The 23,681-nt window shown below is 37.5% G+C and overlaps 2 protein-coding genes across 3 annotated transcripts; both read left to right on the plus strand.

Annotated features, from left to right (window-relative positions):
* Positions 1-195: 195 nt before the first annotated feature.
* LOC113671147 (adenosine receptor A3-like) lies at positions 196-4,092 on the plus strand. Of its 2 annotated transcripts, XM_089193148.1 has the most exons (4): positions 196-918; positions 1,396-1,461; positions 1,930-1,990; positions 3,026-4,092. In XM_089193148.1, exon 4 carries the CDS (start codon positions 3,072-3,074, stop codon positions 3,936-3,938), a length of 867 nt encoding a protein of 288 aa, XP_089049274.1. In that variant the 5' UTR covers positions 196-918; positions 1,396-1,461; positions 1,930-1,990; positions 3,026-3,071; the 3' UTR covers positions 3,939-4,092. The 2 variants fall into 2 exon arrangements, with proteins under 2 accessions (XP_089049274.1, XP_089049273.1); XM_089193147.1 differs by having other exon boundaries at positions 196-1,461; positions 1,928-1,990.
* Positions 4,093-8,022: 3,930 nt separating this feature from the next.
* Positions 8,023-11,119, plus strand: LOC149034181 (adenosine receptor A3-like). The gene has a single exon (XM_089193495.1). It carries the CDS (start codon positions 10,057-10,059, stop codon positions 10,933-10,935), a length of 879 nt encoding a protein of 292 aa, XP_089049621.1. The 5' UTR covers positions 8,023-10,056; the 3' UTR covers positions 10,936-11,119.
* The last annotated feature ends 12,562 nt before the right edge of the window (positions 11,120-23,681 follow it).

Consider the following 23,681-nt stretch of genomic DNA (forward strand, 5'->3'; position numbering starts at 1 on the left):
GAAGTTAAGTTAATTAAAGTTGTTTAGGAGATGAACAAAAGAGTCCGAACGATCCAAACGATGTTTTTGTCAAATATGAACAATATGCAAATGAGCTTTGACAAGAGTGTAAACTGTCTACCATAGCTCGTTTTGAAACGCTTTACCTATTCAAATTGTAGGCTCCCTCGGATTAAGCCCCCTCAGTTTATAATCCTTTTTCGTTTATTTTCACCTTGATAGTGTTCAGTGGCGGATTCAGACCTTGGGCTAAGGAGGGGGGTTGTGTTCCATGATCTAATTACTAAATCTCCTTTCTTATCTCTGTAAATGTCAGAATGAAGGTCATGTTATGCCCCATCCCCCCCCCCTCCCCGAATCGGGCTTTCAATTAAGTCAGGTAATCAAAAAAGTATCCAGACCATTTAGTTATTGCTAGAAGGGGGGCCCTCTATTTCTGTACCACTGGGGTATGCTGAGATTCGTCACTTGTAATAAAATCTAAATTACAGATGGTGTTGATTCAAAGCACTCCTGCCGTGTCGAGTCCAATTCTTTTTATTAATTAATTTTGAGCGACTGGATAAACGATCGAAATGCCCGTGTAAGTTTAATCCAACAGACATGCTTATTCCGTCCCCAAAAAAACCCCCTGGAAGGTTTACGGATGTGAGATGCAATCGTTGTGTTTTACACCTGGCAAAGCCATTTCCGGATTGTGGTGGCGCTGTCAAAGTGATGGACGGGAAGCTTGTCACTCATTGTTCCTTGGTTCTACAATTTTAACAAGTGCGTTTTCTATGCATTTTTATTGTTCTCCTTGCGTTCCAGATGTTTTATGCAGAAGATAGGAGGAAGTGTCTATAGTCATTGGTTTGCGAGAAACCTTATAAAACGAATCTTTGAACTTTAAAGATCCGAGGTCAACTCCTCAGCGAAGTGAGTGAAAAAAAGCGATATTAAGTCTACTGACTGGTGGGTCCGATGTGCGACTTATGATATAATTTCCGCGTATCCTTTAATAAATTCTGTTAAAAATGAGGAGGCGGTAGAAGTCAACTCAGATGGTGCGAAGGATATTTGCATTCTAAAGGACATATTTAAACGTTTATCAGTAATTAATAAGCGGAGTTTGACAATATTATCATAACTTTTTAGCTGTATTTATCACTTCCCATGGCTTAAGGATATAATAAAAGTCAGGTTGGATCGCCTGAGCACCCAGTCATCAGCATGTGTGAGTTTTGTATTTGCAGTATTTAAGCGGTGGAGCATAGCGAATGAAAACGCGATTAATATATTTTATTTTTTTGAGAGGGTGGACAATTTTGTGGCAAGTTATTCATGTCCCCCACGCACTCGCAAACTAAACGAAGGAGAAATAGGGATACTGAAAGTTCTTTCTATTAAAAACAGGTCAGACGAACCCTTGGTGTAAGCTGCTGAGTCAATTTGCTGGAGATGAAATGCTTTCATATACAGGTAAGCTGATGACATAATCTGCTTTTAGTCTTCGGACTAAGTGACTACATGTTGTTACTTCAACGGCAACCGAAAGAGGTGTTGTGTGGATTTTTTAAAAGTTGCTTTCAATTTGCAAGAAGCAATCATGGGAACGACAAGAGATATGCTTTCAAACAAAAATTATTTAGATGTTGGGCCAATTTCATTCATTCCCGAGAATGAACAAAAACCTTTGTAGCAACTGTCAGTTCCTAGGACAGGTGCATTATCATAGTATAGACTGAAATAAAATGTTTCTTTTGGATAGCGGCTTTCAGTGATCATGACCATCTTGAGACTGAGCTTAAACTAACAACATATTCAATTTTCTGACTATATACTCGTTCTCAACTGTGTGGGCGAATGAAGGAAAGTAATGTGAATAAGGCGGAATGCGTTGCCAACGAAAATCTCCTTGAATGTTCCTGTTTTCCTTTTTGACTAGAGGTAGGAAGTGCTCGGTCTAGTTTGCCGGTAACATTCATTCTTTTTCAAGAGACCAGGAACGGTGAGTATGATTTTGTTAACTCAGAACAGTGTCTTTTATATAAGTTATCTCCATTTGAGTTAATTTCAAGAATTCGTAAATTTAGTCTAAATGGAACGTGACTGAAGATTTCTCGCACAGCCAGTCAACAGTGTTAATCAAGCTTTATTAACAGCTTGGTGGACGTGGTGGTTTATCCGCTCAGAATCACAGAATTTAGGGGTAATTTTCTCCAAATGCCTCATTTCCGTGTATTTCTTTTCGATCATTCAGCGCCGAGGTTCAACCAGTAAACTTATCTTTAAATACTTTAGTCCTGCTCAGGTCATAATAGAGAGTCGCAAAGACCTCACGCTCTCGAACTCCCGGATCGTGTGCGTGCGCCTCTCCAAATCCACCCAAACCATGACTAAAATTTGTATCTAAATATCTCACCTCATGCACTAGCGATAAGAAATAGCCGGTTTTGAAGCAATGGAACAATATTTGAACTATTTGCGTACCAGCACCTGAGTAAAGTTATAACTGTGCAAATTGCCCCATAGAGGAACTCCCTTTTAGGCAGACGTTTTAATTTTTTCTTTCTGTAACCCAAACGTTTGGGTCTACCTTTATGAATTCAGGGATGCGGAGTTAAAGTGTTAAAGTTTTTCTCTACTTCTTCTTTTTTCCTTTTTTTTTTTTAACAATTGTTTCAAACAAATTGGGTTTTTTCTTTTCAAGATCTCAAAGCGTTAGTTTCAATTTTGTAACAAGGGAAGTGTCCTCCGCTACCCTTCAGTCTGAATATATACGTAATAAGCTGGCTCATTGAAATAAATTGCGCATGTTGATATAACCAACTAAGCCACAGATCAACATAACTAGCCAAATAATCCCAATGAGATGGGTTACCTCCCCAACCTAGGTTCACCCACTTCCTTGTAAATAACTGCTAAGTTGTTGTTTTATCTTTCGCGGTGAAGTAATACCAATTATGGCAATAACATGGTGATAATGATGATGACTGAAGACTTTATTCCAATCTGATAAGTTTATAATTCTGATTTCAATTAGGGAAAGTGAGCCAGGAGAGGTCTTAAGGAAACAATTGCTTACAAACATGGATTTCAACTCATGGAACATTTTTTGGAGTTCGGCTTTTGGACTGTTAGCGGTACTGATCATTTTGGGAAACTTCTTCTCCATCTGCGTATTCCACCGAAAGAAATCACGCAAACGATCTTACTTTCTACTAATCAGTTTGGCTGTTGCTGATTTAATGGTCGGATTGTTTGCAATTCCACTTTTTATAAAAGGGAGCAGCACGGAACATTCTTATTTGTGGCGGCTCGTGTCAAAGTCTTTTGACGCTTTCATTGGTTTAACGTCCATCTATACACTAGCAGTCATTTCCTTGGAGAGATTGTTTGCCATCGTATGCCCTCTACGCCACAGAACTCTGACATCCCGTAATTACATCTGCGCTATTGCCATACCGTGGATCGCAGCAGCAGTTTTCATTGCTATTATTATTCTTAAACCTAAGGGGAGTGTAAAACATTTAAGTTATAAGTTTTTTCCTTTCCTCTTTCTGATCACGCCATTGTTAACCATGTGTGTCGCGTATTTCAGTATTTGGATCAAACAGAAATCTACGAAGGGGATCCGAAATCACAGAGCTGCAAGAGAATCAAAATTAGCCAAAACTTTATTTTTGGTAACAGGAGCTTCTCTTTTAACTTGGACTCCATTTCAAATTATGAATAATTTGTTTTTGTTTCAAGGTTTGCAGATTTCTCTGACAGTTTTCTACCTGAGCAAGATTTTACAGTTTAGCAACTCGCTTGTGAACGTAGTAATTTATCCCTTACGAATTCCAGAATTTAAGACAACTCTCAAGAACATAATTCATTGTTGTAGGGCTGCATCTCAGAGATCTACAACTGCACGCTCCCAAACAGTTGTTCCTTTGAACAAAATCACTTAATTGCGATGCTGAACAGTAAATTTTACACAGAGTCGGGGAATTTGAATTCTCGTTAGGTTGCCAATAACAGAAAAAAGTGATCCATATTATAGTTATCTCCTAATTACAAGAATTTCAGAATCATAGTGAGGAATATCCCGAATTAATCCATGAAGGTGTACTTGCTTAATAAATCGACCTTAAACGTATTCTGCGTGGCTAGTTTCAAATGCGTTTTATAAATTCGGGGGATATCAGGCAAATATCGTGCCTCAATTGGGCAGTAGTGAGGATTCTTTCATTTCCATATAAAACACCCGGAAAGGGACTCTCCAGCATCACCATATGAGGATACAACCATCCTACTGCCGTAGATATTCACTCCTGAAACATGTTCTGGAGATTAATGTTTTGGATTTTTATAGTAGTTCAAAGTTTGTTTCTCGAAGCCAAAGAGTAGCTTTGTCGCTCACTTGGTCATAACGTCCCACTATTATCTGAAAGGCACGGGTTTAAATCATGTCGAAACCCGAATTAGTGGCCATATATTTTGGCCACTTCTGCCTATTTTTTTTGATCGCAGCTCACCTGCGAGAATCGTTTCTTTTTCCGATACCATCCGCAGGGCAAAGTGCCATGTATTTATTTTAACTATGATAGTTGACTGAAGTATTTGGCGCTTTAAGTCTGTAGCTTCAATTACACATTGTGACCCTGAGGAATAAGTAATTTAAAAGAGTACAGCCTGCAGCTGGCGATTAGTTGCACATAACCATACACTATCTCAACCTTTTCGGTTTTTGGCTTGGTGTTTTAACAACAATCGTTTGAGCAGTTTCCTTCTCTCGCACATGCCTTATGCGATCGATACGATGCTCAGATAAAGCTGCAGGAATTACTTCGAAAACTAGAGGCCAAAACGCTAGAAAATGAAATAATAGTGGCGCGGGAAACCGCTCATTCGATGGTTTAAGTTATGATACGAGCGTACATTTTGCTTATTTCCCAGAATCTTTCCTTGCCCAAACAGGACTCAGAAATACCACGCAACTTGCTAAATATCCGCGCGTACTATATATATGCTGAACCGTCAAGTAAGATGTTTATTTTCTAAAATACGCTATAAAGGCCGAATACCAGGGTTAATTGAATTCGATTCTAGCTTTTCAAATAACTTGTGCTGAAGAAGAAGATTTTGATAACCTTCCCTGGCCAAATTCACAAGTAAATAAATTTATAGCCATAGAAGTGTTTAAAAATAAAATATTGGCTTACTCTAGAATTAGAAGGTGTCTATGGCGAAGATTCCGGATATTCCGCGCAGCTGCTAACAAAACAAAAGTAAATTTGAGGCTTAAAACAAGTCAGCATAATCTATTCAATGTGACAAAATGTCAGAAAACTGTCACAATCAACGGTGCATGTAAGCTGCGAAGAGCGGTTTAATTTTTTTTTTTATTTTTTGGTTAACAGCTCAGCTCTCTTAATTAACTTTCAACTTAGATACAACATTGCAGTAGTAACACTACTGCAAAACACTTCCAGTAATTACGATACCACTGAGTGCTTACGTTACTTACAATACTACCCCTATTACTATTTATGCAAATCGATTCACTCGTTAAAGACTACTTACAAAATGATTTTTCTCTTAAGTTAGCCTACACTACAAGTTATATGATGTTTACACTACTTGCATTATATCATCAAAACAAAACAAAATCTTTTTGGGTCCAAAACAAAAAAATGGTTGAATAGTCTATGATTTGATGTAAGGACTATCACGTTTCCTTTTACATTTTCTCACTGCTCATTTGTGAGTGCCAAGAGACACCGATACGACTGCTAGGTCCTCTCCAAATGATTCTCTCATCTTAATGCCTTGATGAACGATGAACGATGAATGACTGGTGAACGGGGTGAAGATATCATGATGGATGATTTTTACTGAAAAAAACTTAAGGGAAAAAACGTTTTCTTCCCTGTTCGAACTCCAAGGACCGAGTCAGAAATTTCACAAATAGAATGGATGTAAAATATGTCTCACTTTAGATATAAACAGGAAAAACCCTATTTTTGAATATTATTAAACTGTTATTGCGTTTTGACAAGCTCCTGTCACCATTAATGGATTTTACCACCAGCTATCGCATGATGTGTATTGCTGTGTAAATATCATTCGCAAGGCGGAAAATAACATGAAAACTTCCCTGGAACAACCACACTAGTAATAAGCGTTTTCCGCAGCTGCTGTTGCTTACATGTCTCGGCCGAAAAAAAGTTCTTAGTATCGTGACATAAAGTCACTCATCGCCGCCGGAATGATCGAGGTCTTTGGCTCTGAATAACCTAGAGTTGTTCACACAAAAGGAAAAAGAGGAGATTTTTCGCCTTTTCCTCGATGGGAGGAAAAAATTGATAGAGCGCTGACGGCGTTGACTTGGCGCAAAAATCCGCAGGATTGTTCCACGAAACCTCCTTCGAAAATGAATGTCAGTCTGTTGTTTGATTTCGCTTTTGTTTGAAAGTTAACGCGCCTTTTGTAGAAAGAAATATCACATCGGAAATTCCAAGCTTTCAGAGGGTGTAGAGAAAAAGAAAAGCCACGGCACATCTGGAAAATTACCCACACGTCTATGACGGTTATAAAATGGTAGAAGATTTTCTTCACTAATCGAAACGCAGAGACCAACCAGTTGAAAGCAAATAAGTGATTCTGAATATTTCTTTTTATATCGCTGCTTCGTTGCCTTTCAGGAAATTTCAAAGATTAAGTTGTTGTCTATAATTGAGTTGAGCAGCTTTTGAAATGGAACGAGTGATTAAAGTAAACGAATTAATGGTTTTCTAATACTTATTAACGAGTAACTAAAATTGTACAAAGCATTTACCATACCTCCCCTTAAAATCATTATCAGAGATTTAAAGTACTTTGAATTGTAATGATAGGTTCTTAACCTAAGCACCATAAAGCTTCCTTTTACAGTCATTTCAAAATGATTCCAAAGTTGTGGCTGAAAATCATGTTTCTGATGTCCCGGATTGGTGTACTTTACGCTACTGGCCAGTGCTATAAAGGGGAACGCTCTATTCGTAGAACGTTCCTCAGGGGAAACACTCTTAAGACGTATCGGGTCGAGTTGCCTGAAGAGTGCTATTTCCGGTGTGAGGAAGATGTCACGAATCAGAGCTTCAATTTCGTCATTGGTCAAAAGATCTGTGAACAGAACCATGTCGCGCGGAAACACGAAATGTAAGAATTCCTCTAGAAAGGCACCCGCGAAGGTAGAATGTAATCCAGAGAAATACTACTATTATCAGTACCATTTGACCTTCAGAGCTACTACTAGAGCTTGTCAAGTCTGTACAGCTGTAATTGGTTAGATTCTAGAAGCCTCCAAATAAATAAAGCTTCACTGCGTTGAATCTTTTTCAGTCAATCAGCGGGAAACCAGTTTGCCGATCACCGAAACCGAAGCCCGAAATGCTTGTTAGACCGAATGTCACGTTATTTACATTTCATTAGAACTACATAACCAATAAAAAACATACGTTCCATTTTAGCGTCGGGTTAGAAAGAGATGGAAAACCTTAGATCGCGGGCTTTGGATCTGGTAGATCTCCTTGAGAGCTCTTGAAGTTTTGAGCGTCCACCCTGACTGACTCATGCGTGAAGCTACGTGATGTAATTTGGCATCAAACAAGGCACAATTGGCTGTAAAATGCTAGGAATGGTTGAACCACCCTAGCTTTGCACATATTGTTCTGTTTTGGAGATGTCAGCCAGCTTATAAGCTATTACTCGGCGCAAAACAACGTATTCTATTAATAAAAGAGAGATTCCGGCTAGCGGAAAATTTACAAAGTACTCGAAGTGCCCGCTGCTCGCCATCTATGTTTTTTCTAAAGTGCTCCCTGCTCGCCATCTGTATTTCTAAAGTGCTCACTGCTCGCGAGAAAAATTTGACAACTGCTCGTGCTCGCAACAATAAACATACTGCTCACATGTTCGCAAATGCTCGCAAGGACCATTCGATACCCCTACAATTGGTCGTCACCGTTTGATGAATGAAAGCGAATTTAATCTTGTTTCCTTCAAGCCAAGTACGTTTTTCTTTCCATAATAAGAAATATTGTCGCCTAAAACTAGAACTTACTTTGGTATAAGCAAATACAATTAACTTCAGATACATTAATTAGTATAGATGGAGCTCCGCTATTATCGTAACTTTTTAGCTGTATTGATCACTTCCCATTGCTTGTACTTAAGGATATAATAAAAGTCAGTTTGGATCGCCTGAGCACCCAGTCATCAACGTCTGTGGATTTTGTATTTGCAATACTTAAGCGTTGGAGCGTAGCGAATGAAAACGCGATTAGTATATTTTAATTCTTTGATTGGGTGGACAAATTTGGGGGAAGTTATTCATGTCACCTACGCACTCGCAAACTAGACGAAGGAGAAATAGGGGTACTGAAAGTTCTTTCTATTAAAAACAGGTCAGACGAACCCTTGGTGTAAGCTACTGAGTCAATTTTCTGGAGGTGAAATGCTTACAGGTAAGCTAATGACAGAAGGGAAATAAAAGGAAATTATGTCATCCGCTTACAGGTAAGCTGATGACATAACTCGCTTTTTTTTTTTTTTTTTTAATTCTTTGAGTGGGTGGACAATTTTGGGGGAAGTTATTCATGTCACCTACGCACTCGCAAACTAGACGAAGGAGAAATAGGAGTACTGAAAGTTCTTTCTATTAAAAACAGGTCAGACGAACCCTTGGTGTAAGCTACTGAGTCAATTTGCTGGAGGTGAAATGCTTACAGGTAAGCTAATGACAGAAGGGAAATAAAAGGAAATTATGTCATCCGCCTACAGGTAAGCTGATGACATAACTTGCTTTTAGTCGTTTAGTCTAGTCTTTTAGTTAGTGACCACATTTGTTGCTTCAATGGCAACCGAAAAAGGTGTTGTGTGGATTTTTGATAAGTGACTTTCAATTTGCAAGAAGAAATCATGGGAAAGGCAAGAGATATGCTTTCAAACAAAAATTATTTAGAGGTTGGGCCAAATTTATTCGATCCTGAGAATGAACAAAAACCTTTTGTAGCAACCGTCAGTTCCTAGGACAGGTGCAATATCTTAGTATAGACTGGAATAAAATGTCTCTTTTAGGTAGCGGCTTTAGGTGATCATGACCATCTTGAGACTGAGGTTAAACTAACAACATATTCAATTTCCTGACCATATACTCGTCCTCAATTGTGTGGGCGAGTGAAGGAAAGTAATGTGAATCAGGTGGAAAGCGTTGCCGAAAATCTTCTTGAATGTTCCTGTTTTCCTTTTTGACTGGAGGCAGGAAGTGCTCGGTCTAGTTTTCCGGTAAGACTCATCCTTTTTCAAGAGGCGAGGAACGGTGAATATGATTTCGTTGACTCAGAACAGTGTCTTTTATATACATTTTATATACGGTTTTATATAAATAAATAGCCGGTTCAGAAGCAATGGAACATCATTTGAAGTATTTGTGTACAGCACTTTAGTAAAGTTGTAATTGTGCAAATTGTTCCATAGAGGAACTCCCTTTTAGGCAGACGTTTTAATTTTTTTTCTGTAACCCAAACGTTTCTTTCTACGCTTATGAATTCACGGATGCGGAGTTTAAGAGTTAAAGTTTTTTCTTTTTTTCTCCTTTGTTTAACTTTGTTTCTTCTTTTTTCCCTTTTTATCAATTTTTTCAAACAAATTTTGTTTGTTTTTTTTCAAGATCTCAAAGCGTTAGTTTCAATTTTGCGACAAGGGAAATGTCCTCCGCTTCCCTCCAGTCTGAACAAATACATAATAAGCTGACTCATTGAAATAGATTGCACATATTGATCTAACTAACTAAGCCACAGATCAACATAACTAACCAACTAATCTTAATGAGGTGGATTACCTCACTAACCTAGTTTCACCCACTTCTCTGTAAACAGCCGCAAAGTTGTTGTCTTATCGGTTGCGGTGAAGTAATAACAACAATAGCAATAACGTGGTGACAGTGATGATGACGGAAGACTTCATTCTTATAGGTTTATAATTTTTATTTCAATCAGGAAAAGTGAGCCAGGAGAGGTCTTAAGGAAACAATTGCTTACAAACATGGATTTCAACTCGTGGAACATTTTTTGGAGTTCGGCTTTTGGACTGTTAGCGGTACTGATCATTTTTGGAAACTTCTTCACCATCTGGGTGTTCCACCGACAGGGATCACGCAAACGATCTTACTTTCTACTAATCAGTTTGGCTGTGGCTGATTTAATGGTTGGATTGTTTGCAATTCCACTTTTCATAAAAAATAACAGCACGGAACATTCTTATTTGTGGCGGCTCGTGTCAAAGTCTTTTGACGTTTTCACTGGTTTAACGTCCATCTATACACTAGCAGTCATTTCCTTGGAGAGAATGTTTGCCATCGTATGCCCTTTACGCCACAGAACTCTGACATCTCGTAATTACATCTACGCTATTGCTATACCGTGGATGGTAGCAGCAGTCTTCGTTACTGTTCTCATTCTTTACTCTTATGAGATTATAAAACATCCAAGTTATAGATTTCTTCTCCTCCTGTTCCAGACCACGCCATTGCTAACCATGTGTGTCGCGTATTTCAGTATTTGGATCAAACGGAAATCTACGATGGGAATCCAAAATCACAGAGCTGCAAGAGAATCAAAATTAGCCAACACTTTATTTTTGGTTACAGGAGCTTCTCTTTTAACTTGGACTCCATTTCAAGTTTTCAATAATTTGCTTTCGTTTGACCGTTTGCGGATTTCTTTGACATTATTGTACCTAAGCAGGATTTTACAGTTTAGCAACTCGCTTGTGAACGTAGTAATTTATCCCCTAAGAATTCCACAATTTAAGACAACTTTCAAGAACATAATTCATTATTGTGGGGCTGTATCTCAGAGACCTACAACTGCACGCTCCCAACCAGCTGTTCCTTTGAACAGAATTACTCAATTGCGATGCTGAACAGTAAATTTTACATAGAGTCGGGGAATTTGAATTCCCGTTATTTTGCCTATAACAGAAAAAAGTGATCTATCTTATTGTTATCTCCTAATTACAAGAATTTCAAAATCCAAGCAATGTTTCTATAGTGAGGAATATGCCGAATTTATCCATGAAGGTGTACTTGCTTAATAAATCGACCACAAACTTATTCTGCGTGGCTAGTTTCAAATGCGTTGTATAAATTCGGTGGATATCAGGAAGATATCGTGCCTCAATTGGGCAGCAGTGAGGATTGTTTCATCTCCATGAAATACACCTGAAAAGGTACTCTCCAGCATAACCACATAAGGACACAACCATCCCACTGCCATGGGTATTAACTCCTGAAACATGGTCTGAAGATTTTGTTTTGGATTTTTACGATAGTTCAAAATTTGTCTCGACGCCAAAGAGTAGCTTTGTCGCTCACTTGGTCATAACGTCCGACAACTATCTGATAGGCATGGGTTTAAATCACGTCGAAACCCGAATTAGTAGCCATATATTTTGGCTACTTTCTGTTATTTTTTTTGATCGCAGCTCACCTATGAGAATCGTTTCTTTTCTCCGATGCCATCCGCAGGCCAAAGTGCCACCTATTTCTTTTAACTGTGATAGTTGACTGAAGTATTTGGCACTTTGAGTTTGTAGCTTTAAATACACATCGTGACCCTGAAGGATTAAGCTTTTTAAAAGGGTACAGCCTGCAGCTGGCGATTAGCTGCACATAACCATACACCATCTCAACCTTTTCGGTTTTTGGCTTGGTGCTTTAACAACAATCGTTTGAGCAGTTTCCTTCTCTCGCACATGCCTTATGCGATCGATACGATGCTCAGATAAAGTTGCAGGAATTATTTCGAAAACTAGAGGCCTAAACGCTGGAAAATGAAATAATAGTGGCGCTGGAAACCGCTCATTTGGTGGTTTGACGTATGATACTAGCGTTCATTTCCCCGAATCTTTCCTTGCCCAAACAGGAATCAGAAGTACCATGCAACTTGCTAAATATCCGCGCGTATTATATGCTAAACCGTCAAGTAAGATGTTTACTTTCTAAAATACGATGTAAAGGCCAAATTCCAGGGTTAATTGAATACGACTCCAGCTATTTAAATAACTTGTGCTGAAGAAGAAGATTTTGATAACCTTCCCTGGCCACATTCACAAGTAAATAAATTCATATCCACAGAGGTGTTTAAAAATAAAATATTGGCTTACCTTAGAATTAGAAGGTTTCTCTGGCGAAGATTCCAGATATTCCGCGCAGCTGATAACAAAACAAAAGTAAATTTGAGGCTTAAAACAAGTCAGGATAATCTATTCAATGTGACAAATGGTCAGAAAACTGTCACAACCAACGTTGCTGCGAAGAGAGGTTTAATTTTTTTCTTTTTCGGTTAACAGCTGTCTTTATTAAAACTCAACTTACATACAACATTGCAGAAGTAACACTACGTAAAACACTTACAATAATTACGATACCACTGAATGCTTACATCTACGTTACTCACAATACTACCCCTACTTCTATTTATGTAAATCGATACACACGTTCAAGCCTACTTACAAAATGATTTTTTCTCTTAAGTTAGCCTACACTACAAGTTATATGATGCTTACACTACTTGCATTACATCATCAAAACAAAACAAAATATCTTTAGGTCCAAAAACAAAAAAATGTTTGAATAGTCTATGATTTGATGTAAGGACCATCATGTTCCTTTTACTTTTTCCTAAAGCTCATTTGTGAGGGCTAAGAGACAACGATTGCCGGGTCCTCTCCAGATGATTCTCTCATCGTAGCGCCTTAGATGAACGAGAACCAAGGCAGTTTCTGTAACCTACTGGAGGGTCTGAATGGGGTTTAGTGTTTAGTGTTATTTGTCCATATTTTTTAGTGTTTACTGTTAAATTGGCCATTTTTTTTAATGTTTACTTTTCTTGAAAAAAACACTGTTAAGTGTTTGAAAGGAGACCCCAAAGTTTTTTTTAAGGATTTTCAAATTTTATCTGCTCTTTTAAATTCTGCAAGAAAATCAAGGAAATGCACTCGCGAACAGTGAGCCAAAGCTGAAATGCTCTTGTCCTTAGAACCGATAATGCGCCTTACTAGACCCTCAGTACTGGATGTGCTTAAGGGGATACGTTTGGTAATCCACACAATAGTTCCTGAAAAGTACCGCTTCTGGAAATCCAACCAAAGTAGTGTTTGCAAAAGACCAGTTACACTTGAAATTGGGCCCCAAGGCAAAGTACTGGTGTTAGACCACGATTTCGACTCTCGATAGTCTCGTGGAACTGCTTTTACACCGACCAGTCGATGTAAATGTTCGGAGGGAAGTATTCAAGGATGCGCGGGACCTATGCTTTACCAATGGCGTAGTTTTCGTTGCAGAGAGAGGCTCATCAGCAATCCGTTTCATTGAATTGAAAGGCGAAGTACTTTTCAAACCCGGACGCCTAAAATCGCGAGCTGATTTGCTCTCGCAGCTTAGTCGTTTCAGATTGTCACTTGAGGGTACAGGTCCAGTTCTACAGAAGCGGTTGACGACACATCTGAGATCTTTAGCTGCACAAGTCGAGAACTGAATAAACAAATTGTCCAGATTAACCCACCTTTAAATAAATCAACTTCTATCTGTGCGGTAAGTAAGGATATCCTCTTGTGTGCAGATGATGAGCAGAGAAGCATAATGCAGCTGGAGTTAGAGTAGAATGGAGTGGCTATCATTGGTAGTAGGCTGAGACAGATAAACTACTCCAATGACGTGACAAGTGTTGAATCTCTCTATGTTCTGCGGCAATCAGCATACTTGGCTGCAACTAGTGCAGCTGGAGGGTTATATGGTTGTAACCTCGATTCTGTCAATGTTGAGCGACTCTTGCAGAATTCTTCAGATTCTTGTAAGGAAATCAGGAGGCTGCATGGTTATGAGGGCAACATTGTTTTCACCGACAACAAAGATCAAAAGGTTAAGACCTTTAATCCCTTAAGTGCAACAGTCGAGACCTTGTTGGGTACTGGCCATGAAGGAACCGTTGATGGAACTGAAGAAAGCTGCTCATTTACACAATTTCATGCAATCTGTTCCTTGTAGAAAACTTTTTTTTGTTTCCGATATAGCTGCTGAAACAATCAAACTAGCTTCGAGGCTTACTGGCAAAGTGTCCTTTCTTCGCAACCTCGAATGTCTCTATGATAGTTTTGGAATTGGTGCACATACGATCGACGCGGTCCAATTATCTCTTCAAGATGCTGTGTGCAATGTTTCATCTGTAAATGCTTATATTAAAAACACAGTCGCTGAAGTAAGGCAGCACTATAAAATGAAAGAAACGGCAAAAATAAATGGCCCTGAAGGAACTGTTTCCAGCAAAACACAGGAGTCATTGGTGCTTCTCGAAAGAGGTATGGAACAGCTACGAAATAACGTTAAGAATGTAAACGAGGACTATCTTGGTGACATTGACCTGCGTACGCTGCTAACAACTCAGGTGGAGAACCTTCATGTTATACAGTCAAAAAAAATAAGTGTTTAGTGTTATCGAAGTACCCCCATTCAGACCCTCCTACTGGTGAATGGGGTGAAGGTATCATGATGGGTGATTTTTACTTGAGGGAAAAAACGTTTTCTTCACTGTTCGTACTCCAGGGACCGAGTTAAAAATTTTTGCAAATAGAATGGATGCAAAAATGTCTCACTTTCGATGTATACAGGAAAAACCCTATTTTTTAATATTATTAAACTATTATTGCGTTTTGACGAGCTCCCGTTCGGCCTCATTGGATTTTATCACCAGCTATTGCATGATGTGTATTGCTGTATAAATACCATTCGATAGACGGAAAATAACACTCAAACTTCTCTAGAACAACCATACTAGAAATAAGCGTTTTCCGCAATAGCTGTTGCTTATGTGTCTCGGCCGAAAAAAATTCGTAGTGTCAGATAAAGTCACTCATCGCCAAATGACCAAGGTCGTTGGCTCTGAATAACCTTGAGTTGCTCAGAGGAAAAATATGGACGAAAGATGACGTGGCACTTAGACTGCCAAAAGGAAAAAGGGAAGAATTTTCGCCTTTTCCTCGATAGGAGGAAAAAATTTATAGAGCGCCGGGAAATCTTTTGCTCATTTATGCTCGTCTTATGACGGCGATGACTCAACGCAAAAATCCGCAGGATTTTCAGCGAAATCTCCTTCGAGAATAAAAGTCAACCTGATTTTGATTTCGCTTTTGTTTAAAAGTTAACGCGCCTTTCATAGAAAGAAATGTCACATCGAAAATTCTAAACTTTCAAAGGGTGTTGAGAAAAAAAAGCCACGGCACATCTGGAAATTACTAACACGTCCATGATGGTTATATATGATAGTATATTTTCTTCACTAATCGAAAAGCAGAGACCAACCAGTTAAAAGCGAATAAGTGATTCTGACTATTTCTAGTTTTATCGCTGCTTCGTTGCCTCTCAGGGAAAATTTCAAACATAAAGTTGTTGTTTATAATTGAGTTGAGCAGTTTTTGAAATGGAACGAGTGAGCACAGCGAACGAATTAAAGGTTTTTTCATACGTATTAACTAATAACTAAAAATTGTGCAAAGCATTTACCATACCTCCCCTTATTATCATTATCAGAGATTTAAAGTACTTTAAATTGTATTTTGATAGGTTCTTAACCTAAGCGCCTAGGGCCTCCTTTCACAGTCATTTCAAAATGATTCCAAAGTTGTGGCTGAAAATCATGTTTCTGATGTCCCGCATTGGTGTACTTTATGCTACTGGCTAGTTCTGTAAAAGGGAACGCTCTATTGGTGGAATGTTCCTTTGAGGACACATTCATAAGACGTATCGGGTTTTGTTGCCTGAGTATTATTTCCGTTTGAGGAAGAAATCATGCGTCAGAGCTTCAGTTTCGTCATTGATTAATACATCTGTGAACCGAACAATAGTACAAAGTAAGTAAGACCGGAAGATTTCAAGCCGAATCAGGGGGAATTTTACATGAAACGTTTTGGAAACAGAGGTACACCTCGACCTACCTCTTAAAACAACTTCCGAATGCACGTCATTTTTAAATGGAGAATACAGAAAACTCAAATTTCTAGGTAAAGATTTCTATGGCGAACCAATATGGCGATGTCAATTCCCATGATCGTTTCACGGTAGAAAAGATTTTGAAATGCATGGAGGGAAAAATATAGAAGCTAACGGAAGTTTTGGTGTCATGATGACACCATTATCATGTAATCTACGAGAAATAATTATTTGACTCATGGTAAATAATGCTTTGCACATAATTTGCTTGGCCAATGATTTCAAATAATCCTTACAGTATGATCACGACGCTAAAAGGGAAAAGTTATTTTTGACAAGCACTGAATTGTTCGTTTTTCCCTTTTATCGTTGTAATATTTCTTGAAAACGACTTTTGCTTACTATTCGCAACATACATTAAAACTTTGAAGATTCGATACCTATCCTATTAGAGTATTACTTTATTTTAGAGAGCTGGTAGAAGATAAATGGTGACGAGCCTGTCTGCTTTGGAGCCAAAGATAACCAATATGGTTCCTTCAACATGACCTAGAGTGGACAAGTGAAGACAATGAAGCTTATTCACAGGTCAGGGTCGGTGCGCTGGCAACAATTCTACAGTTTCATCCTACTAGGACTGCACCTGGTTAACATATGGAGAAAAATTGAGGACAATCATGACAGATGCCAATAAGAAGGCCTATTTGCAAAATGCTGACAATTGCTCGCTCATAAGGTGAAGTACTTTTAAAGTCTTCCTGGATATCACCTCAATTCAACTGAGCTGGTTTTTCCTAACCTCGTCAATCCTTTGTCTATTTCGAGCAACCAAGAGATGCAGATATGGTACGAACAGGACTGGGATAACTGTAAGGAGGAAGACAACAGTGATAAAACTTGTGTTGATGTGTATACATGGTATGCTACTCTTTCTACTGGAGACCATTTCTTCGATGATCCTAAAACTTCAAAGGAAAATATTAGATCACGAACAGTCGCCTCTCATCAAGTGCAAGAACCCGAGTATCATTTTTGAAAGACAAATGTCAGATTGACATGAGATAAACAGTAGATCAGGGTATTCGCTCTAAAACCGTTTGATGTCAGTTTTTTTCTTTCAATGTCCTTACTCCATATCGAAAAGAGAAAGACCGATCGTAAGAAGGGAAAAAGAAAGAGAAAAGTGAAAAGTGGAGAAGAAAGAGAAAAAGAAAGAGAGAGAAAGGGAAAGTGGAAACAGAAGAGTTTTAAATGTTGGAAATTTTTCCTGCAGGGCTGTTGATACTCCTCCAACACCCGTCTGTAGAATGAGCCGCCTTTCCCAAAATTGAAATAAAATGAGATTGAGTCAGCGATGTTCATGTTGACATTAAGTCTGACGCGGTAATTTGATTTTGACAATATTGTCATGTAAGAACCCGTCCAACATCTTAGAATTAAAGAACGGACCACAAATGTGTAGTGCAAACAAACTCACGAGTAAAATAGAGTCAGTCTTACTGTGGGACGAGTGAATTTCATTGCTTGGCCATGGTACTTTTCAGCGCTATATTTTCATACTTTCTACTCGATTCGTTCGAACTTAAGGAAATGGTTTGTCTCAAAAAACATGGAGCCACTTTCTGTTCGCTCAACATCTCGAGGCGTTGTTAATGGTCGGGTTATGATCAACATGCTTGCGATTCGATAATTTTTTTCGTAATGCTGGAAACTGAAGAATCTACCTCTGAAATTGATAGTTATTACATTTTGCAAGAAGCGTCCGAGCTTAGTGATCGCGTAATCAAACGGAGTCGTGGAAATTTGAGCTCACGAGCACGCTGGTAGACACATGGTTAGCGTAAGTAATTGATGTTTTTCAGTTTTTAGAATTTGAGAGTCCATTTATGTAACCCTCGTGGATACTTTCTGTTAAATTCATTGACTAACAATTTCGGAATTTCATAAGTGATTATGAACGATGAATTCGTATCGGCACCATAATTTCGAGAAGTTTTGTTAACACATTATCAAGAATAAAACAACTCGCGAACTATTTCTGTATATTGGATATTTTCTTTAAAATTAATTGAGTCACACCTTCGCATTTTTATCAGTAGTTAAGAATGTTGAATCCGTATATGTAGCACAATCGAAGCACTTTTCAAACTCCCCATAAGTTTTTAGGAAACTATATTCGTTGACTCTCGATAAATTGGCCAGGCATAACTCGTTTATTATATTATTATTCTGTAGCCCCAAAAGCTCGACTTATAACTCTGGAGGTACTGAAATGATGTAGTTCATACATAAGACACCCTCCAAGGAGGAAGGTTAGAATAAAATTGCTTTTACGACCGTTTATTGCACCCGATTTACATATGTAGGTAATATGCTTCTGCTTTATTTTATTGTGGAGGGTTTCTTTTCACATGCAGGAAACATATATCCATCCTTTAATTTCCTCTCTAATCTGCCTGAAGATTATTAAATTTTATGTTTTAATTCAAGAGTGAGAAGATAAAACAGAGGTGTTGCAGAGTTTTCTTTCCACATTGAACATCAGTAAACTAGTTAATGTCGTATGCTTCTCCTGAATCTTTTAATTTTATTGCCCTGATTTTTTTTTTCTTAAAGCCTCTTTTACATCTGTGTGCCAGCTAATGATTAACATCTTAGTGAATAGACATGCCATATTTTAGCAGTTTTTTTAAAATTCCATCTTTATATTTTTAACATTTTCTATTTTAAAATTCATAAATAGCATTCCCTTTTCATCCTTGAATCATGAAGTCAACTTAATGTCACTGAGTTTGAAACTACGTAAGAACGCTTTACTGGAGTATAATGCTATATTTATTCGCTGTCTTTCTGGTATATATGATTACCATATGCGTCTTAACCCTTTGACTACCAAGATTTTATTGGTATTTCTTTTTACTGTCTGCCATATAATTTATGTGATGTTAGTTTGGAGAATTTGCAATTGGATCAACCGATAATTGCCTAATTGATATTTTTCTTTATTCTCATTACTTGTCTACTTGATATTGTATTGATAGTGTAAGGAGAAATTCTCTCTTGGTCACCAGTGGGACTTAATGGGTTAAAATGGGGGATCTAATCACATTGTAATGATTAAGATATTCTTATGCTTTCAAATGTAACAAAAAAATGTGATGAGAATCTGATGATATGAAACACTTACAATGGAAAAACCTGTTGCTGGTAGCTTATGTCTTTAATGTTTAAATGTTCATGGGAAGTGCTTTCCTTTGAAAGTGGGAATACATAATTTTTCAAAGCTTCTAGAAATAAGCTGTTTACAAGTTGTATAAAGCAAATTGATAATCACACCTTAACCCTTTAACTCCCAGAAGTGATTAATATGTAAATTCTCCCTACAATATCCATACATTTATCAAGCAAACAGGTAATGAGAGTACTCAAATGTATCAGGTAGAAGTTATCTCGATCTAACACCAAATTCTTGCAACTAATTTACAAGGAATGTGTAGCAGCTAAAGGGGAGAATTAACAATCAGATCCTGGGAGTTTGAGGGTTAATGCTTGACATGCTTCACTCATACATGTTAGTTATGTGTACCTACCACTGTAGTGGTGTCTACAAAAAATATTTTTTGGTGTTGTTGTTGTTCTTTGTAGATCTTTGTAACCAAAAATTAAAGCTACTAAGGGCACCAAAATTCAGTTTTTATGAACACAAGGCACCCTCTAAGGCAGAAGAGTAGAAGACCATAGATTGATGTTTATTGGGCACTTTCACTTACCACAATCATATGTTCAAGCAATACTCTACATATACAAAACTGATTACATGTTGTCTTTAATAAATGCACACATTTTATATGCTCCTTGCATTTGTTGGCAACAATCGTTAAAATTGTTTGGAAAGCAAACAAACAGATGAGCAGAAGACAGGGAAAAGAGGGAAACCATAAACTTTACCATATGATAGAAGAAACAATCACAGAATGCTTAAGAATGGAAACTTGAATTGTGTTAGCCAATTTCCTCTATTTCCTTTCATGTTTTTGATCAAATAAAATTTAATCAGTTGTAAGGTTTGCCTATAATGTTTCAAATCACCAGTGTGGACTTGATTCTTCTCAGATGGATAAATAGGTAGAAAAGATAGCTTCACAGATATTTTCATTGAAAATAGAATATTTCAAGAACTTTCTTCCTTTCTCTTCAGTGCTATTCATTATTTCTGGAGCACTATTAAAGGAAGCAGGTTATTAAAAAATTATAACTTTTGATTCAGGCAATTATTTGAATATGTGAGTAACATTTGATGTTTTCAAAAGTAACAGGATGATCAAGCTGAAGATAGCCCCCAAAAAAGAGTGAACTCGACTGTAAAATTAGGTGACTACTTTGGAAACTTGAGCACTTGGTAAATACACCTTGGCTTATAATTCAGATGATTAGAGTTTGCTGAGGGAATTGAAATATCAGTCCTCAAGCAGGAACCTTCTAGATGACCTGTAGAGTCACATGTTATGAGATAACTAAAGAAAAATGCATTTGTGTCAGTAGAACTATTGTAAGCACATGCAGTAACACTTATTGACAAAAATTAATGATTTCCTGTAAGCATGAATACTTCAACATACTTCAACTTCGTATTAATTGTAACTGTTTACCATAGGAGAAGAAGAAGAAGACCTTTATTTATTTAGGGTACCCCATTCAGATGCTTTAAGCACTGCTATCAATTGGGGCCCTGATAAAAAATAAAATGAAAAGAACTACACAATCATACTAAGATACTACTTCTACAGGTGAACCCAAGGAAAAGTTGAGTTAATCCTAAAATATGGGCTATGCACAGTTACAATAGTAAATAAAATCTTGAACATTAAAAATTTAGCTTATTAAAAATTACAGAACCATTATAATAAAAAGAGATTTTAGCTAAGTCAATTCTAACCATTTTCATTTGCCTCGTAATTCTGTTGTGGATAGAACTGTTAAAAACAAATTAGTTTTTTAAAAATTGTGGACAACGTCCTTTATTGCATCTTTGGACGAATCCATTAACATGGCCTTCTTGTCTATTTACCAGAGATGGCCACTTAAGATAACTCAAAGCTCTGTCACTGTCGCTCATTTTTTAAACAACTTTAGCGGCGCGTCTTTGAAGCCTCTTCAGTGACGAACTGTTGCCAACTCCGCGGCAGTTCCACACGGTGTCACAATAGGCCATAATAGGACGAATACAAGCTGTGTAAATGGAATAAGTACAGTCGGATGTAAGACTCCCCCTAATGCCTTCTAGCATTCTCTCTCGGGACAAACATAGTTAACATGAGAATTACAAGAAATATGTTCATCAGATACAACTCCTAAATACTTAAATTCACAAACACGCTTAATAGGTCGGCCCTTAAACACTTTACCGAAATTTGCGTCAGAAGGCCTAGCACGAGTTCTGAACAACATAGCTTCAGTCTTAACCGTGTTTAAAAATAGGCTGTTATCACAGAACCAGGATCCAACTAGATCAAGATCTTCATTGAGACTTTTCTCGATTGTAGCAGCAACCTTTCCAGAATAGAAAAGCACAGAGTCATTGGCATACATTAGCGTACTACACTTGTGGGCAACGGTGGAGAGATCGTTCACATGAAGCACATATAACAGACTGGGATCCGAGGATCGATCCTTGGGGCACACCGACACAAATAGATTCAGCGTCTGAGGAAGCTCCCTGGAACCCAACAACTTGAGTTCTACCCTTCCGATAGTCAGTAAACCACTCGTGTTCTTGATCAACGATACCCAGGGCATAAAGCTTCTTTAATAGCAGGGAATGGTTCATACTGTCAAAGGCCTTGCGGAAGTCTATAAAAGCAGCTCCAGTCCTTTGACCTTGATCAATGTTACCATATCTATTTCTTTGTGCCTTAAGCCCACAAACGTTGAAGCAGGTTAGTCAATTACCTGACTTCCTTTGTTTGGAATTGTGTGATTATATAATTTTGCTGTGTAAGTTTCCATATATAACATGTAAGATTATTATTTGGATTGCATTAAATACTCTAGCTCAAGCTTTCATTTATGCATGGTGTTTCTTACCAAGGCTCACACCCAAACTAAACATTGATATGAGGAATTGGTCGCAAGATACGTGAGTTTTAACTCTTTAACTACCATGAGTGACCAAGACAGAATTTCTCTTTATATCATCAATACAATATGACGCAGACAAGTGATTACAATAAAGAAAAATATTAATTAGTGGATTATAAGTTGATCCAATACCAAATTCTTCAAACTAACATCACAAAAACTATAAGGCAGAGAGTAAGGAGAATTACTAGTAAGATCTTGAGGGTTAAAGGGTTAAAGGGTGGGAATCTGGAAAAGCAAGGATCTCTTTTAATTAGGACTGAAATTAAGGGGGGGCTCTCCTATTTTAATACATTTTTTTTATTTTGACCTGCCTCCTCCCCTTTAGTGTTAAGGGTACAAAGATGAAGAGGACATTTTAGTATTTTGATACATTAAAGTTAAATTAATTGGCATCCCCATAATGCACAAAGTGAGAATATAAATGCCTTAGCTTAATAGGTTAAAAAATTAAGATAAGAGAGTTGTGCAGACTATATCTTACCTTTTATCCTTCTCTGGATATTTACTCAAATAATATAGTCATTATCAGTCTTGCTCACTCTCACTTTCCATTGAGCTCGTGGAAAGATGATAACCTCAGTATTGTTTTAAATGAAGAAAGGAAAGCCTGCCGTCTTTCCACAGATAGTTCTTTTGTGTATCATTAGTACATACCTGTCTAATTTGTACATGAAGTTGATTGTTCCAGGTATTCTAATTCTTGAAAATTTCTTGAACCTGTCATTGAGTGAATGTTTTACTCAGTTTTACCTCACTAACCTAAACTGAATAAATAGAAACTTTAATTTATTTCTTCTCCTTTTGAGGCGTGCATCAAAATTTTGAAGTTATGACAAGCTTGAACTACAGGTTTATATGAAATCTGCATGCGTGTGTGTTTTCAACAAATAAAACCCCGATTATAACTACTTCAAATGACTTTACTACGTGCCGTACGGGTACAGGCAGGTGTTGAAAAAATTTGCTTAGCTTTTTCATTAGTACATATTTCTTTTTCTAAGAGTCTTGTTTATCTGCCGTATGCTGAATTCTACTTTTTCCAACAAATTTTATATTCTTTTGAATATTCGTAGATCTCCTAGTATCAGTTAATATTCATGTAATTAAAATAATTACGTGGAATCTTGCAGATGTATGGTACTTTATTTTTCCTCTGATCCTAATAAAATTTCATTGTGTACAGGGATTGGTATTGGTTATAGAATTATAGCCAAATTAAAGCTTTGCACACAGCCTATGCATCAAATTTATGTAATAAAATATTGTATCCCTCCTAAAACTAGTTTATCAGAATAAGAATGAACTACCACGCACAAGTATGGCTTTCACGATCGTAGTTTCCAGATTTGAAAAGAGTCACTGCCTAACAAAATCCTCAGTTCCTTTACCTTGACAACCTAACCTCATCAAAACATTTGCAGCATGAGCGATTAGCAAATTAACAATACAGACAAGAGAGCCTATTCCCATACACCCTACTCAGTTCTGTTAGCTTGTTATAGACATGGCATTTCAAACATGGTGTATATGCCACAAAGTTTCC

This window comes from Pocillopora damicornis, chromosome 14, assembly GCF_964200805.1.
Source record: "Pocillopora damicornis chromosome 14, jaPocDami1.2, whole genome shotgun sequence".
NCBI lineage: Eukaryota > Metazoa > Cnidaria > Anthozoa > Scleractinia > Pocilloporidae > Pocillopora > Pocillopora damicornis.